This window comes from Lynx canadensis, chromosome D1 (assembly GCF_007474595.2).
Source record: "Lynx canadensis isolate LIC74 chromosome D1, mLynCan4.pri.v2, whole genome shotgun sequence".
In the NCBI taxonomy this organism is placed as follows: Eukaryota; Metazoa; Chordata; class Mammalia; order Carnivora; family Felidae; genus Lynx; species Lynx canadensis.
In genome coordinates, this window is record NC_044312.2 from 319,346 (window position 1) to 336,503 (window position 17,158).

General features: G+C 42.6%; 1 protein-coding gene and 1 long non-coding RNA gene across 7 annotated transcripts in view; one reads left to right on the plus strand and one right to left on the minus strand.

Moving 5' to 3' along the window:
- The window catches only part of TRPC6 (transient receptor potential cation channel subfamily C member 6), a 129,273-nt gene extending 117,884 nt beyond the window's left edge, over positions 1-11,389 (minus strand). For 5 of the 6 annotated variants that reach the window (XM_030331421.1, XM_030331422.1, XM_030331423.1 and 2 more), the window contains exon 1: positions 10,820-11,389. In XM_030331421.1, the coding sequence (XP_030187281.1) occupies positions 10,820-11,358 (539 nt within the window). In that variant the 5' untranslated portion in view covers positions 11,359-11,389. Of the gene's footprint in view, positions 1-9,078; positions 9,210-10,819 lie in introns of those variants that run through there. The other variant, XM_030331426.1, reaches the window with a different exon arrangement.
- Positions 5,943-9,246, plus strand: LOC115524787. The gene is made up of 3 exons (XR_003972215.1): positions 5,943-6,029; positions 7,272-7,491; positions 9,174-9,246. It is a non-coding gene; the product is annotated as an uncharacterized LOC115524787 (long non-coding RNA).
- Positions 11,390-17,158: the final 5,769 nt, after the last annotated feature.

A 17,158-nucleotide genomic window follows, 5' to 3' on the forward strand; every position in this document is an offset into this window, starting at 1 on the left:
AAGGATCACCAATCTGCACAGAAGCTAGGGGATTGGAGTTAACTGAGGAGTCCAAGGTGGTGTCCTGAACCCGATTTCAGGAATTCTGCCTTTCATGAGAACTCACTCTGCAATGCTGCTCTGCTAGCCTAAGCCCTTGTACATGTGTATTTACGTGTACAGACAGGGGCTGGGCTGCTTACTTCCCTCACTTCCTGCAAGCAGAGAAATATAAATTGTTTTATGCAGAACCTAGTTGTTTTGTAATAAGATGACTGCCAACATACATCATCGGAGGCAGAATTTCAAAAAAGTCTTCCAAAACCTCATAATATTTAGAAAAAGAAAGCCAGCTAAGTGATAATGAGCTTATTTAACAAGAAAATGTTCACCCCTTGGGTAATTTTACCCCATAAAATCTTGGGTGATCTGAGTAAGAACGGACTTACTCCACATCTTCTGAAATTTCAGATAATCCAAATCAGGAAGAAGGTCAATATGAAGATAAAAATAAAATTTCTTGGTCCTTTAGTACAAATACAAAATTACTTCATCTTATTTTTATTTAAGAAACAAACTTGAAAAGTCATTTTTCTCATACTTTCTCATAAAACACTAAATTACTTTCCTGACATTGTATCAAGCGTAAGATACAGACACGTCATTATTCTCCTAAAATATATCAACGGTACCTGGCATACAGTAGTATTTGATGAGAATTTGCTGGATAAAAAGACAGTATTTCCCAACTTACCCGATAATATCTGATCATTGGATCCTAGTTAGAAAAATGAATGTTTTAATCTCACGGCTTTATTCTTAGATGAATACACAGTAATGGTTTTCTTGATTTAAATTAGCTTTAGTTCCTAACTCCGGTTTTCATAATGAATCTAAATTAAGTAGCTGATACAATTGAATACCAAAATGCTAGTGGAATTTAAAAAATGTCTAGTGTTTATTTATTCTTGAGAAAGAGGGTGGAGAGGGGAGCAGCAGGAAGAGAGAATCCCAAGCAGGGTCCACACTGACAGCACAGAGCCTGACACGGGGCTTGATCTCGTGAACCATGAGATCATGACCTGAGCTGAAATCAAAAGGCTGAACCACCTAGGTACCCCTCCGGTGGGATTATTTTTAAATGTTACTCTTAGGCAATACCCCTGGTAATTCTGATTTAGTTGGACTTTCATAATTCTTAGGGAATCTGTATTTTTAAAAACAATCCAGGTGATTCAACAGCCAGATTTGCAAACCACATCCTCACCCTCTGGTATATGTGTTTAGACAAGAAGCTGCTAATATATTCTCAGTGTTTACATCACATAATGCGCAACACTGCTCCTTTAGTTAATACGTCTCACTGTAATTTTCTAGTGAGTGTGTCTCAGACTCTTGCATGTAAGAAGGGGGTGAAGATAACCGCCAAGCCTCTCTGGGCAGACGGGGGATTATAATACAATTTGAAAATAATTGATCTAACTTTTAGAAGACAGATTATAATGAAAAGCAACTAAATGACTTTGACTGTAAGGTTTGCCCAGGAACAACTTGGTCCAAATCAAGGTCCAAATCTATTATCAATAATATGCAACTTTCAGACCATTTTCACTTAACCATTCCTTTCCCACTTTCTCCATTTTAAATTGGATTATTTCATTTAAGTATTGAAGACTTTCCTAGATATAATCAGTTTTGGTCTTTGGAAGTTCAGTTTTTATAAAATTATTTCCATGAGCTTACATAAAAATCCAAGAACCTTTCCTCTTACCATTTTCGTAAAAACAGAAAAGATAAATTCCCATGGGTGTTTTATCAGCACAATGCAAAAAAAGAAACAGTTTATATTCATATTTTCTTGTTTGTAGGATTATCACAGATATTAAATGAGCACCATTTCAGGGCTCAAGTATACACCACATGCTCTTGGAATTCATCAAATGACCTGCGCTGCAAGAACCGAATCTGACAGTGTGGTGTTTCTGAAAAAGCTAAGATGAAAACATGGCACCTTAATGCCAAAGTCTAGCAACACCATTTAAGGACCAGAAAACAAGCATTTCAGAGATAAGGCCAATCCACTGACATCAGTTTGTACAAAGCAAACACCGATTCACTCATTCACCAAACATTTAATGCTGAATAGTCCTCAGTCACTGTTCACAGACTAGATCCCTGTCCTCGTGGAGATGTGGTTCTCCTGGAGGGAAAGAGGTCCAGACAGCGAGGGGCAAAAAACAAGCAAGCAAGCAAGCAAGCAAGCAAACATAAGCCCAAATAAGCTGTCCAATATGAGCTCAAGTTCTGGTTCAGATGCCTGACAGCCATAAAACGGGAAGGCACCTTGTGCTTTTGAACCTCTGCTTCCTCTTTTACAGACGGAAATCCTAGACCCTACCACACAGGTTTGCTGTGAGGATCAAAGTAGTTCACCACATAAAGCAAGACTGTCATGGTCTTATCTGTGGTTTTTTTTTTTTTTTTTTTTTAGAATTTTTTTTTTTCAACGTTTATTTATTTTTGGGACAGAGAGAGACAGAGCATGAACGGGGGAGGGGCAGAGAGAGAGGGAGACACACAATCGGAAACAGGCTCCAGGCTCTGAGCCATCAGCCCAGAGCCTGATGCGGGGCTCGAACTCACGGACCGCGAGATCGTGACCTGGCTGAAGTCGGACGCTTAACCGACTGCGCCACCCAGGCGCCCCATTATCTGTGTTTTAAAGTCAGCGAGAGAAGAAAGTTCAAACCTCGTAAATGTGGGACACACCATCAAGGATAGCCTTTGCCTCATCATCTTTCCTGCCCCATGTCTTCTGTCATTTACGCTAACAGCAAACACCAGAAACTATTCAGCAAAATAGGCTAGCTCCACATGATTGCAAAGTCCTGTTAATTGCCCAGCACCAACAGCGTTTGGTCTATCAGGGAATCCACAAGTTCTTGAAGAAAATGTTGCGTCCACTGTTCTTTCTAACACAGAGGACACCTCCACGTGGGAAAACATGGGCAATGAAGTCTCTGAGTTGCAAAGTGACTCAAAAAGTCCATTTCTGGATGTGAAGGAGCTGTGGGAATACTTTAACCAAATTTATTTTCTTTATATTTCCTCTTCTCATATGTGTATAAGAGTTACATGTGACCAAATCTATATCTAAGTACAAAGAGCTGTTTCAATAGATACAAAACAAAAACCTAAAGTATAGTTTAACTGACAGCATTTTTTGCTTGTGTTTTGAATGTATATAAAATATCAGGGCAGGGGCGCCTGGGTGGCTCAGTCGGTTAAGCGTCCGACTTCGGCTCAGGTCATGATCTCACGGTCCGTGGGTTTGAGTCCCAAGTCAGGCTCTGTGCTGACAGCTCAGAGCCTGGAGCCTGTTTCAGATTCTGTGTCTCCCTCTTTCTGTCTCCTCCCCCGCTCATGCTCTCTCTCTTCTCAAAAAAATAAATAAATAAATAAACGTTAAAAAAAATTAAAATAAAATATCAGGGCAGGCTTCACAATTGATAGAACTTTAGATTCAATGAAATATGGTGCCTGGAACATCAAAGGAGCTTAAACAAATATTTACTGAAAGAGAGTAATGCATTCTGCAAAATGGAATACAATGTCTGGCCCTGAATGCCCTCCAAGAAAAGATGTTCTGCAGAAAACTTTGCCCTGGGCAGTAGTGGGGATTCACACTGTGCCCAGGGATCAGCTTTGAAGTCACCACGGCAAGCCACCCTTCAACCCTTCAATGCACAATTCTTCCTCAAAGAAGTCAACATAGTAGCAACAGACCCGAGTTTTATCTGTAACAGTTTAAGTACCTAAAAGAATTTTAGGCTTTATAAATCATGTCATTTCCAATTATTGTAACTTTCAAGATGATTTTGTTGGAAATCCCCACAAAGAAAACTCTTCCGAGTTTTGTGTGAAGGTTTTGTGCTACAAACCAGAGGTACTGGAATTTGGAAATGAAATCAGCCTTGAATAGGCATCGGTCTTCACATGGCTATCCACACTGTCACTGCCTTCCGGTAACACACACTTTCAGATGAATACCACGGAAAATGCCTTTAAAAATCATGCACATCATGCATTGAAATCCTCACTTTCACACCTCACACTGGAGGTCAGTTTTTCCGATACAGCCTGCGTTACCGCACAAAAGCAACTTCATCCACATGACAGGCAGAAATGAAGCCGAAAAGAAAGCTTCCTCTCTTGTGATCTTGGAAGAGCCATCATCAGTTTATGTACCGTCTGGTAAAATTAGTAAGTAATCTACAGATTATGTATGGAGTTTTTGTATATTCACGATTTTCCTTTGGTGACAAAGATGGGATGTGTTTTAAAACCTAGTTTCCCTGTTTACCTGCAAAAGTGATAAAATAGAGTTTCCTACTCCTTCCTTTCTTCCTTCCTCTTTCTGTCAACTACTAAGTGTGCAATCTTTAGCAAGTCACTTACCCTCTCTGCTGTGGTGCTTTCTTCTTTCCTATCAGGGATTATAACAGTGCATACCTCATAGGCTTGTTAAATAAGTATTAAATCAGGTAGAAGGTATGCAGCACTTAGAAGAGAGCCTAGCACTTAGAAGCCCCTCATAATTTTTTATTATTTTTATCTTTATTAATTTTATTATTGCTACACATAGTCATGTAAGGCCAAGGTCGAAATAAATGAATAAATAGATTCCTAAGTTAGTGAAAGAGGAAGTGGAGTATAAAGCTTGATCTTTAAAGATGATGATTTCAATAGAAAGACAAGGCAAAGGTGAACATATGTGTCACTGCTCATCATAACCTTCCTTCCTGCCTCCTCCCCTCACCCAGAGTACAACCCAATGTCAGGAGCATGGGACAGCAATCTTGTTTCAGGGAATCAGAGCCCACCTGTGCTCTCTCAAGTACCCATGAGAAGACGGAGAAGAAGAAATGAGGAGGGTGCTCTCCAGGAGCACATGTCACCACATACCCCACCGAGCAACCTCACAGCCTTCTGCCCGCGTGAGCCAGCCTGCACTCCCTAAGATGTGCTGCCTGTCCAACCCACAGCGACTTACCAGCCGTGTAACTGCCTCAACATCGCTTAACATGTCTACATTTCTGCACTGTCTTTTATAAAAGGGACATTAAAAATAGCCAGGTGACCACTCTGAAGAGGAAACTATATTTGCATGATAGCAAGAAAAGGGCCTGCTCCAAGGTAGGTATTCAAAACTGTTAGTTCCCCCCAAATATATGTAAATATTTTCGATGCCTCCTCTACTGAAGCAGCACTGGCACTACACTGTCAATGATTTTGGTTAACATCATTTCTCCCCTTCGTCCTGGCTGAGCTACCCGAATCAGGTAGAGAACAGTTGCCATCATGTATGTTCTGCTCCCTGTAACACTCAGTCCTGAATGCTTGCTGCCAACAGACGTTCTGTAAGAAATGAGTCAATCAGTTCCGAGGGTTGAAGGGTCTTGAACGGCATGCCAACTTTAGACGCCAAAGTTTAACTGGAATTTGGCATTTGGATGAGCACTTCTCCCTGGACTGAAAGCAGAAGAAGATTCCTAAACAAAGAGCAATCACAAGTGGTAATTTTATCCAACTGGGTCCAATGATATTTCGCATGTTTTATAAAGGAGTGAGAAACACAAGAATGGACTCAAGAAAATGTTTTCATTTTATGATCTACTCTCTAGGAGCAAAGATGAATTGCCTTATGAAGTTACTTCTTACAACACAAGGGACAAAACTGTCTAGAAAAAAAACGATGCAATGTCTTCCTAGAGGTAACATTCTGTTACAGAATAAATGTGGGCCTTTTGGTACATCTGGCAATAACTCCACAACCTACAAAGCTGACCCCCTAAAAAAACATGTTCATGATCATAATTTGTTATCAGCGGATGTTGATTACTTCAAGCCAGAGGACATTTGGAAACAAAATGGGTAGTTTCTGTTGTGCAAAACAGATCTCCAAAGTGGTCAACTAGAAAAGACCCACAGTAAATCCAACAGGCTGGGGCAGATGTCCACTCCTCAATGCAGGGGAAGCAAATCCGAAGGTGATTTTTACATTTCCTTCTCCCCTGCTAGCAGCTCCCAAACTGCAAACCCTTAACCAAAGTCCAGGTCTTGCTTTATGGGTTTTCTGAAAGGTCATACTAGATAATAGGATTCTCTATGACATCTAAACCACTACATACGAATCCCTTTTTATGCATATCCATATTTAAAGAGATCCTATCAGCAAAGGAACACTAACTTTGTATATACAACATTACATTAATACAGAATAAACAATGCTTTTACATGAAAGAAAAACCATAGTTCTTTCAAGCTACACATGACATAACAGGAATCAAGATACATTATGAGTGCATTTCCATTGTGTATATTTTTATTTTAAAACTTATGCACTCAAGTATCTTGTTCCTAGTTCATTTGTATCTTGGTATATTTCCTCTTATCTTTAATGTTCTGCAATTTCAACATGGTATGTTGAAATGGGTTGAGTTTTGTGCATTGCCCTAACATTGTTGTACTTCAATTCATCATTTCTGGAAAATTATCACCCCTTATCTATTCAAATGTTGCCTCTCCGTTGTTGTCTGTATTCTCTCCTTCTGAGCCTCCTCCCTTCTCGCTCCATAACTCACCAATGTTTATATTTATCATTTAGTTCTGTCTCTGGACCCTGGGTATTATCATCAATTATGCTATGATTAATCTGCATTTTAACCCTTCCAGTGAGTTTTTTATTTCAAAACTATATTTTTATGTATAGACTTTCTATTTGTTTTTAAAAAAATAAGTCTTTTATTTTCTTAGGGTATGATTTCTTCTTATATGCTGTCAACATTTTATACCCACCCATTTTCCATCTCTTTCATGTTGTTGTATTATGTCAAGTCTTTAAGTTTAAACACTGCTGTCATGCCTTACGCTGACTCTGCCTCATGGACAGTATCATCTGCTCACGCTCAGTCTTGGCTGATTGTTTCCCTGGGTGTTTGGTCATGTATTTCAGGGAGCATTTTCTCAGCGGGCTTGCTGTTTTCTTGAAAGTCCTTGGCACTCTAGGTGGTTGGTTCCAGCTTTCAGGATGGTTTTGGGTTTTACTCCTTGAGGAGCCCCAGGGCTATTTTTCTACTTGAAGATTTCTAGGTCAGCAGGTGGTGTGCAAAACAAAAACAAAAACTCACATGACATGCAGGCTAAAAGAACACAATTCTTAGGGGAAGATTTCTTTGCCTCTCACTAATAACGTTTCTTGTTCTCACTCTGTGCTGGTGGCATTTTTCCAGCCTAACCGTTCATTACAGTAACGGTCCTGGGTTCATGCAGGAGGCAGGCATGTCTCAGTCCCAGCTCTGCGCCTTATCTGGGACCAAGGCCTTCACTTCATCTCCGTCCATGCAGACAGACGTCAAACTCCACCTTCTGTGTTCACACAGAATCCCTGGGGCAGCCACGGCATCCGTTCATACACAGGCTACCCTCTGACTTTCAACTTCTCTGCTTCAGGTACATGGTAATAATCCTTTCTCATTGACTGACTGGCTGATTGCAAAATTAGTTACTGTTTTAAAATCATGTCAAATATTTTATCCAGTATTACTAAGTGTTTGTAATCATGAGCTTTTTAGATGATCTCAGTCTACTGCATTGCTTTAGTGTATGAATACTTTACTGTTTAATTATTCACAATCATTTAACCAATTAGTCCTTCCAAAGCAGAAGTTTAGTGGAACTGTATTTCAGATCCTGAGTAGTTAGAAACCCTTCACATTATTTTTTACGTCCAGGATTCTTCCCCTTGTTTAGAAGTAACGGACTAGAGAGACATATTTTTAAATTCTAAATGAAATAACTCTCTGAAATACCTCCTGGGATCCTGGAAGGACATGGACCATTTCCTCCTAATCACCATTACAAACTGATCAAAATACAGTATATTAATTGATTTGTGAGAAAACTTGGGGGAAAAAAAAGGGAAACAATCTTTTTTTTTTCTAAACACCATTTGAATGTTACCACTTATACTGTTAAGTCCTGAAAATCTGTAACTGCTCTCAAACGAGATGATTTGCCATACTCCTCAGGAATAGAAGCCTCATGATATAAATAATGTAACATAAAAATCTTTCTACATATGCAAACTATGAAACAGAATATTTAGCAAAAGTCATAGAATTTATCCCACAGAAATGACAACTTGCAATGATTTGTGATCTCATAAAGGAAAAATCTCGATGATTTGAGAAAACGGTGAGGCCCAATCCACAGTGCCTCTTTCACAAATAGTAAGCCTCCCACTCTAGGAAAAGACATGAAATTGTTTAAATCAAAGTCAAAAGTGTAAGGAAGGGCTTATTTCTATTCTCCACCAGAAGGAAGCAGTCTTCTACAGCTTGATCTCATACATCATAGGTGGGGAATGCTGTTGTTGATTAAATTTCTACTTACTAGATTATTCCACTGGAAAAACAGAGTAAGCAGTGATGAACACTATAATATATTTATATAATATAGTTATGTATAACATAAAGAATCTTGAGAAATAATAGATTTAGACAAAAGCCAAGTCTTACTCCAGAATATGGTTCACTCTTAAATTCATCATACTATCTTCAGCATGATACAGGGGATGTTCGTTACGAATTGAAGCAATTAAAATGTGTCATCTGTCTACTGCCCTGGTCTATGCATTTCGTCGTCTGAGATTCCTGAACTAAGAGAGAAAAATACTTACTGTCTAGATAGTAGGTGATGTTAAGAAGTAGACAAATCAGTAAAGCAGGGGGATCACATTTGCATAAAGCATTGGAGAAAGTTTACACGACAACTTGGAACCAGTGTCTCTCACCACTAATTTACAACCACAAGGTTTTAAAATCAAATTATTTTTCTCACAGACATAGTAACAAGTGACTGACTATAGAATGATCAGTTGAAAAAATTTAAATTTTGTCTATAGGACAGTCTAATTTTTAAAAAGCAATGTAGCTTTCTAAAGTTGTTTAAGTTAGCTTCAGACAACATTACTAAATATATAACCCTCAGGCTTAGTAGATCTCAAGTCTAAGCCAATTAAAAAAAAAAATCACTTACGTTTTAAACATATACCCTGAAAGCAAATTTGAAAACAGCTGTATTCAGAATATCCAGGATCGATTTGTTCTTCCTGGTTGTTTTTCTTGGCATAGATCCCCATGCTCCTCATAGTGTGGTCCATGGACCAGGAGCCTCAACACATCTCAGAGATCGCTGTTAATGCAGAATATCGGGCTGCGCGTAGGCCCTATTGGAGTTACCGTCTGCATTTGAACAAGATTCCCAGGAAATTCGTATGTCCATTAAAGCATGAGAGACACTGTGCTGTAAGACACAGAAGTGTTTTCTAATTTAAAGTCAAGGACAAGACTTCATTGGGGACGATGAAAATGTTCCTGGTGTTTCTTCACAGCTCTGTAGATGCATTAACCACTGACCTGTACAATGTAAACGAGTGAATTCCATGGTATGTGAAATAGATCTTAATTTTTGGAGAAGGAAAAAAGATAATAGTAAATGCTTTCAAATTGTACAGCACATAGACGAACGGTACCAGTTCCAACTTACTTCTTTTATCTTGGGAAAAATCAGATGCACCGTTTCCGAGGGCTCACCTCTCCTGAGAAAGGAAAGGGCACCAGGCCTGGGCTCTGGGCGGACCTGACCAAGACTGAAAGGACACCGGTCCATAACAGGGGTTTGCCAGGAGCCTGCCCCCACGACCCCACCCCCGACTCCACCCCCACGACCCACCCCCACCCCCAGCACACACACAGCTCTCCCGGAACCGCTCTCGGCCGGGAACCCGGGAACCGCGTGCGGAAAGAAAGTGACGCTTCAGGAAGCCACACTAACCAGAAGGAGCCAAGCGACAGGGGCAGAAACGCTATCTGGGCCGCAAGTGCGCTCGGGGTGGCTGGGGAGGGAGGGAGGGCTTGGCCCTCATTCCACTCCCCTCCCCCCAGAAAAACCTCCAGTTTCTTAAGTACAATCCCCTCGTTACTCAGAGCTGGCTGCAGACGACCTCGACCCCCTCGCCGGGACCGCGACCGCGGACGAGTCTCCCGCCCCGCACGTCCGCGCCCTTGCGCGCCCTCCGTGGGAGCCGGGTGCCAAGGGGTCGGGGAGAGCCCGCGGGTCGGTGCCCTAGAGTCGGGCGCTGGACGACCCGGGGAAAGGAGGGGCAGGGCCGGGCGGGTCCACTCCTGCAGGGATACCTTCCAACTTGTGCTCGACCGGCAGCCTGCTGACCGAGCTGGCCGCGAGCAGGGCAGGGGCGGGCGGGGACCCCGCAGATCCCAAGAGTTCTGGCATCGCCCCGCGGACCGAGTCTAGCGGCCGCGAATCTACCCCGGTCCCCCGTCCAGACCGTGACCCGCCCGACAGGGCGCCCCGGGGTCGCGCTCCTCCCCCAGTCCCGCCGACATGCCCACGAGCGATCACCGGGGACACACAGCGACGCGCCCTCCCCCCGCCCGCCCGTGGCGACCCCTGCCCGTACTCACACGACGGTGGTAGCTCCCCCTTGCCCCCCCCCCGCACTCACTCGCAGCGGTGGTCTCCCCCCCCACCCTCCTCCCGCACTCACTCTCATTGGTGGTAGCCCCCTTCGATGCCCCCCGCACCCCTGCCCCCGCACTCACCCGCAGCTGTCGTAGGCCCCCCCGCACCCGCAACCCCCCAGACAGCCCCCCAGCACTCACCCGCAGCGGTAGTAACCCCCCGCACCCCTACATCCCCCGCACTCACAGGAGAGGCGGTAGCCACCCCCCGCACCCCTCCCCCCCCCAGCACTCACCCGCAGCGGTGGTAACCCGGCTCCGGCCGCGGGGGCTCAGCCCCGCCGCCGTCCCCCGGCCCCGCGTCCAGCAGCAGGTAGTCCCGGCTCTCCTGGCGCCGTGCACCGACCCCAGCCGCCCTCCGGGGAGACCCGGCCCTCCGGGGCGCGAACGCGGGGCTCCGGTTCATGGCCGGCCCGGGACCCGCTGGCCGGGGCGCCGCGGGGACCAAGTGCAGGGGGGGCGTGCGGGCTGCGCGGCTCCGAGCTCCGCCAGCGGCTCCAGGCCGGCCTGGGGGCGAGTCAGCACTGGGGGCGCAGCGGGGGCCCCGCCCGGAGCGCGGCCGGAGAGGGGGCCCCGCGGTGGGGGGGCGGAGCGAGCAGAGGCGGGCGCGGGGCCCGACCCACGAGTTACCATGCCGACCGGACGCCCGCCCCCCCTCCCCCCGCCCTGCGCCCGCGTCCTCCCGGCCGCCCCCTCCTTTAAAGGGATCGAACCCGGCTCTTGGAGAGGGTTGGGGCGGGACAGCCGCGTGCTCCTGCCGTCTGCTTTCCTTCATTCGTTCCTCCCTCCCTCCTTCATTCGTTCCTCCCTCCCTCCTTCATTCCCTCCTTCTTCCCTCCTTCATTCGTTCCTCTCTCCCTCCTTCCCTTCCCTTTCCTTCCTTCCGTCTCTTCTTTCCCCCTTCTTTCTTTCTTTGGCTTTTTCTTTCTTTCCTTGTTTCTTTCTCTTTTTTTTTCTTTCCTTCCTTCCTTCCTTCCTTCCTTCCTTCCTTCCTTCCTTCCTTCCTTCCTTCCTTCCTTCCTTTCTCTCTCTTTCTCCCCCCTAAAAGTCCGCTTATTTAGAAATCATACATATTGACAACTTTCTAGAAGTTCCTTTAGGTAAGTTTCTTGCAGAACCAAAGGAACTTTTTTTTTTTTTAAAAGGACAAGACCCTCTCCTTTCTCCAGATTGTCTTCATTTTCTTAAAGCATTTTCTCTCCCATTCCCAACCCCTGGAGTTACTGCAACGCTTTACTTTAAAATGAACAACGTTCCATGTTCCCAACACCAGATGTGCACAGTTCCTGAGCAAACCAACAAAAATAGGCAGGCATTTTCTGATGATACGATAAAGAGGACAACAAGCTGCTTACTTCAGAGAAAACCTTTCCTTCCATCACTGCAAATGCTGAAATTATTTCTCTGCCAGATGTTCCCCACATTTCTAAACTGTTTTTAATGTTAAGACTGAGTTTTAAATTCTGATTTAATCTTCACAGATGTGAGAAAGCTTCTCAGTAAGGATGAATCTGTATCTGTAGTAGTTCAAGCAGTAGTCAATTAGGAATCCATCGACTCATTCATTCAATGAGTATTTAATCAATGGCAGCTGTGTGTCAAGCACCATTTTAGGATTCAGAGGTAAATTTGCCTGATAAGGGCCCTATCTGCCTTCAAAGAGCTTTCATGGAAGAAAAGGACACAGAGTAAACAGGCAAATGAAAAGTACCAGACAAAGCCTACAATGAAAATAAGGTTGATGTGATACTAACTGGGACTATTTCAGCTTAGATGGTTAAAAGAGACCTCTTAGAGGAGGTGCCAGTTAGGTGAAGAGACCTGGGGAGGAGCCGGACTTGAAAAGATCAGAAGCCCATTACAATTGGATTGAAGACAGCCAGACTGTCTGAAATTCCAGAGGAAAGGTACCTTCGCTTCCCACAAACAGGTAAGCAATGCAGTGGATATTGGAAGAGTGAGCAAAAGCAATCAACTTGATCGAGGGGGAAAGATAACAAATTCAGAATATCTGACTCTGCCAGCACACTAGGAACTAAAGCTCAGAGAGGCTGGGAAGCAGTGTCTCTCGAGGGCCTCAGCCTGTGTTTGGCACAGGTATGTGGGACGGATGGATGGACGGACAGACAAAGTGTAGACCAAGAAAATAAGAAAACATTCTTGACCACTAAAAGCACCTTTACCCAGAAAAACTAACCTCTGTCATTCTGAAGTGTATTGTTCCTGATTTAAGAATCTCTTTTTGATCTCTCAACATCTGGAGCCATGATTTAAATTTTTTATTGTTTTCTGGTGATTATACATAGCAATAAGACACTCTGCTTGAAATGTGTTTGTTTATGGTGAATACTATCTGTAAGAATTCAACAGCTTTGATACTTGAATGAATTAGTTAATAAATGTTTAATTTAAATAGCGCCAAGGTAGTCTGCTTAGAAACATCAAGGGTGGGAAACAATTTAGTGGGGGAAGTAATATTCCCATGTTTTCAACCTGACTCAAAGTCTGTGAGTCAAAACGAAGTTGGAGAAGACCGATGTCGTTAGTTGAAGTACTAGTCTTTAACTTAAAAAAAAAAAAAATTGGGACAGAATTACTTTGCTGTTACAGTTAGTTGAGCTGTTTGTGCCTTTTCTCATCACACTGTTTTTCATTCTCAGGTACCAACCTTCACACTGAAAAAATTATTACCCTAAACTTACAATGTGACATCACATTTATTGTTTTGCAACACAGACATGCTTTTCCCTACTATTTGACAAACACTGACTACTGGACCAGTAAATCCCCATCTTCACAGGTGGAGAAAGGCAGTGCACACAGGATTGGGAGGTTCTGAAGGGCTTCACGAGGGACTAGGAAGAAGTTAACATTAGTAGTCTGATAGCATGGGTTCTTATTTTAACCAATCCCCTAACTGAAAGTTTGTGATTGCAGAGAAGACGTTTGATCTCCTTCTGCTTCATTTATTTATCAGCAAATGGATATATAATTACTGCGGGCTCATCTATCTCTTTCTGTGTGTATGGTTATCTGTGAAGTTTTGTCTCTTCAGTTACATTAAAAAAACATGGTGGAACAAGAAGACAAGACAACTTCTCAGCTAATTAACATGTTTTAATCAAGTGCAGCAGTGTTGAGTAGATCTAGACCAGTGAAGAAAATTGGGTGAATGAAAAACAATAGTTCTCAAAGTGAAAACCTGTCGGATGAGTGAAGAATTTAGGATTCTCACAGAGTTAAAAAGTATCATGTAATTTCATGTGTTTATGTAGTATGTTGATGGTATGGAGATAAAACAGAACATTCAGTTGTAACTCCAAGATACGGGGATGAAGGTGGGCTGTGTACCTCTATGGGGGCAGGAGGGATGCATTAAGAAAAGAGTGTCAACTCATTGCATACATCTGCACTGTTTGATTATTGATTAACTTTTTAAAATCTGGCATAATTATTATAACAGTATTTTGACAAGTCACTGGAGGCAAAATGAATAAGAAAAGGGTTGCCCTCTAGAGGGTCACAGGCTAAGAGCCCAAAGGGAAAGAAAACAGAATTGCCTCTGGCATCAGGGACAAAAGGCTGAGAAAACATTATGAGATGCTTAATGACTCGAGAAGAAGCTAGGAAGGGGTCACATGGAAGACTTGGGGCGGCTGCAGATTATGAGGTGCTGGGGCTGAGAGGAAGCCACTGACACAGAGCTTTGCTGGGAAATGCAGTTTGGGGTTAGCTGGCCAACTGCTACAAGTAATGGTTGAGTCAGCAATTTATCTGGATAATTTAAGGTATGCAGACCCTGAGTTCTGACTCCTAACTTATGTAGAATCCACAGAGGGAAAAACAAAAACACCCTACAAACTTCAAAACGCCTGATCTTCTATGAGTGAAGGCCTTGTGTAAATTAACGTTTGAGTGAAATAATTACAGGTGCTACATCTCTGAACCTCTATATCTTAATTTTTAAAGTAACGGATTATAATAACTACGTTTAATATCTCTGCTGCAGGGGTGCCTGGGTGGTTGAGTGCCCGACTTTGGCTCAGGTCATGATCTCGCGGTCTGTGAGTTTGAGCCCCGCGTGGGGCTCTGTGCTGACAGCTCAGAGCCTGGAGCCTGCTTCGGATTCTGTGTCTCCCTCGCTCTGTGCCCCTCCCCCACTCATGCCATGTCTCTCTCTGTAGCTCAAAAATAAACATTTAAAAAAATTAATACCCCTGCTACAGCTAAAACTTTATTAATGTTAGGAACATATGAAATATTAGCAACCTGGTTTTTTTTTTTTGCTTTAATTTGAGCTTAACATAGATGTCCAGAATCCTAACATTACTATATAGGCATTTTTTTATGTTTATTTTTGAGAGAGAAAGAGAGACAGAGAGAGGGAAGGGCAGAGAGAGAGGGGGACAGAGTATCCCAAGCAGGCTCCACACTGACAGCAGCAAGCCCAGTGTGGGGCTTGAACTCACAAACCATGAGATCACGACCTGAGCCGAAGTCGGAGGCTTAACCGACTGAGCCACTCAGGTGCCCCATATGGTATTTTTTTTAAATAAAGGATGAAGTTTTTTTCTTTAGTGTTTACTTATTTTTAAAGCAAAAGAGAGAGCGTACAGGAGGTGGCAGGGGACAGAGACAGAGGGAGAGAGAGAGAATCCCAAGCAGGCTCTGCACTGTCAGCACAGAGCCTGATTCTGGGCTTGATCCCATGACTGTAGATCATGACATGAGCCAAGATCAGGAGTCGGACGCCTAACCAACTGAGTCAGCCAGGTGCCCCCAATGGGTATTTTGTAAGCACTTGTGATTACCATGGTTTCACTTAGAACAAGTCATGTTGGACTAAATTAACTTTCTCTGGTAGAATTTTTGGAATGCTTTCAGTAAACTATTGAACAAGGACATCGTGTAATATATTTGGCACCAAAATTTAAAAATGTGAGCCAGGTAACAGAGGAGTGGTTCATAGTCAGGAGACTGTTGAGAAGACTGCTGATTTATGGGTCAGTGTCACCCAGGTTCTGTAAATAAGGATGTATTAAGAACGTATGGAGCTCCTTTACAGGTAGTTATTTTCCTATCACTGGAAGTATTCAAATACAGCCTGGACCTCAATTTTCTACATATGCTAAGTGTATGCTGAAGTTAATGAATGCCAACTGTGGTAAATTAAAGAAACACAAAAAAAAAAAAAAAAAAAAAAACACTAAAATCCTTTAAGAAAAAGTACAAAATTTAAAAATCACTTTCATGGATCCAAAATTTACAGTTGATAAAATTCTAATATCTACTCCTAATGTATGTTTAAAATAAAAAACTTTGGGGGCGCCTGGGTGGCTCAGTCGGTTGAGCGTCCGACTTCAGCTCAGGTCACGATCTCGCGGTCGGTGAGTTCGAGCCCCGCGTCGGGCTCTGAGCTGATGGCTCAGAGCCTGGAGCCTGCTTCCGATTCTGTGTCTCCCTCTCTCTCTGCCCCTCCTCCGTTCATGCTCTGTCTCTCTCTGTCTCAAAAATAAATGTTAAAAAAAAAAAAAACAAAAAAAACCCAAAAAACTTTGTACACTAAGAGTAACAGACACATCATTACCATGGTGAAGAATACCTATTTCAGATAAAACCGACAGGAAGATATACTAGAGATGCTCCCATCAACATAAGGAATAAGATAAAGATCTGACTGTACATTACTGTTACTCATTAACTAGGAACTTCTACAATATGATAAATATAATGTGATAAATAAATAAGATAAAAGGTTTTAAGACGAATATAAACCTATTAGTTGACAGATGATGTAATTGTCTGTTAAAAAAATTAAGATTTTTAACTGAAAACTATTAAAACTGAGAAATAAGAAATGTGTTTGGAACAATGTTAGAGAATAAAGGAAAACAGAAAATTCAGTGGTTTTCCTAATGCTAGCAATAGCCAGTCAAAACATAGTAAAGGCTACAAAATATAAAATAAATAGAAATAAATTTAACCAAGAATTACAAAACCCATGTAAAGAAAATTGTAAAGCTTTAAAAAAAAATGAGTCAAAGTGTACATAAATTATACATTTTACTGATACTTGGATGAGACTGGAATTAAGTTTGTAGATGACTTTAGGATGTAGTATTTTCAGTATTTCCCCTCTGTGGATGGGTTTTCTCTCATTTATTTTTTCTAAGAATAAATGTGACGAGGCAAGTAAATTCATTTTTAAAAAGCAATGAAAGGAACTTGCTGTATAAAACATTAAATGATTTGGTAAAGCCACAATAAATAGCTTGGTATTCACAAAATAGAAACATTAAAAGACTAGAATAGAAAGTTCAGTCAAAGACTTCAGGATACAAAAGATTTTATAGTATGATGTAGAACCTATCTTAACTCACTGGGGGAAATGAATCCATATTGAATTAAGGAAATTTCTGTCTCCATCTCTGCCGTAAAAGAAATGGGATCCAGGGGTGCCTGGGAGACTCACTTGTTGAGCGTCCAAGTCTTGATCTCGGGTCAGGTCACGACCTCGCAGTTGATGATTTCAAGCCCCACGTCAGACTCTGTGCTAACAGCGCAGAGCCTGCTTG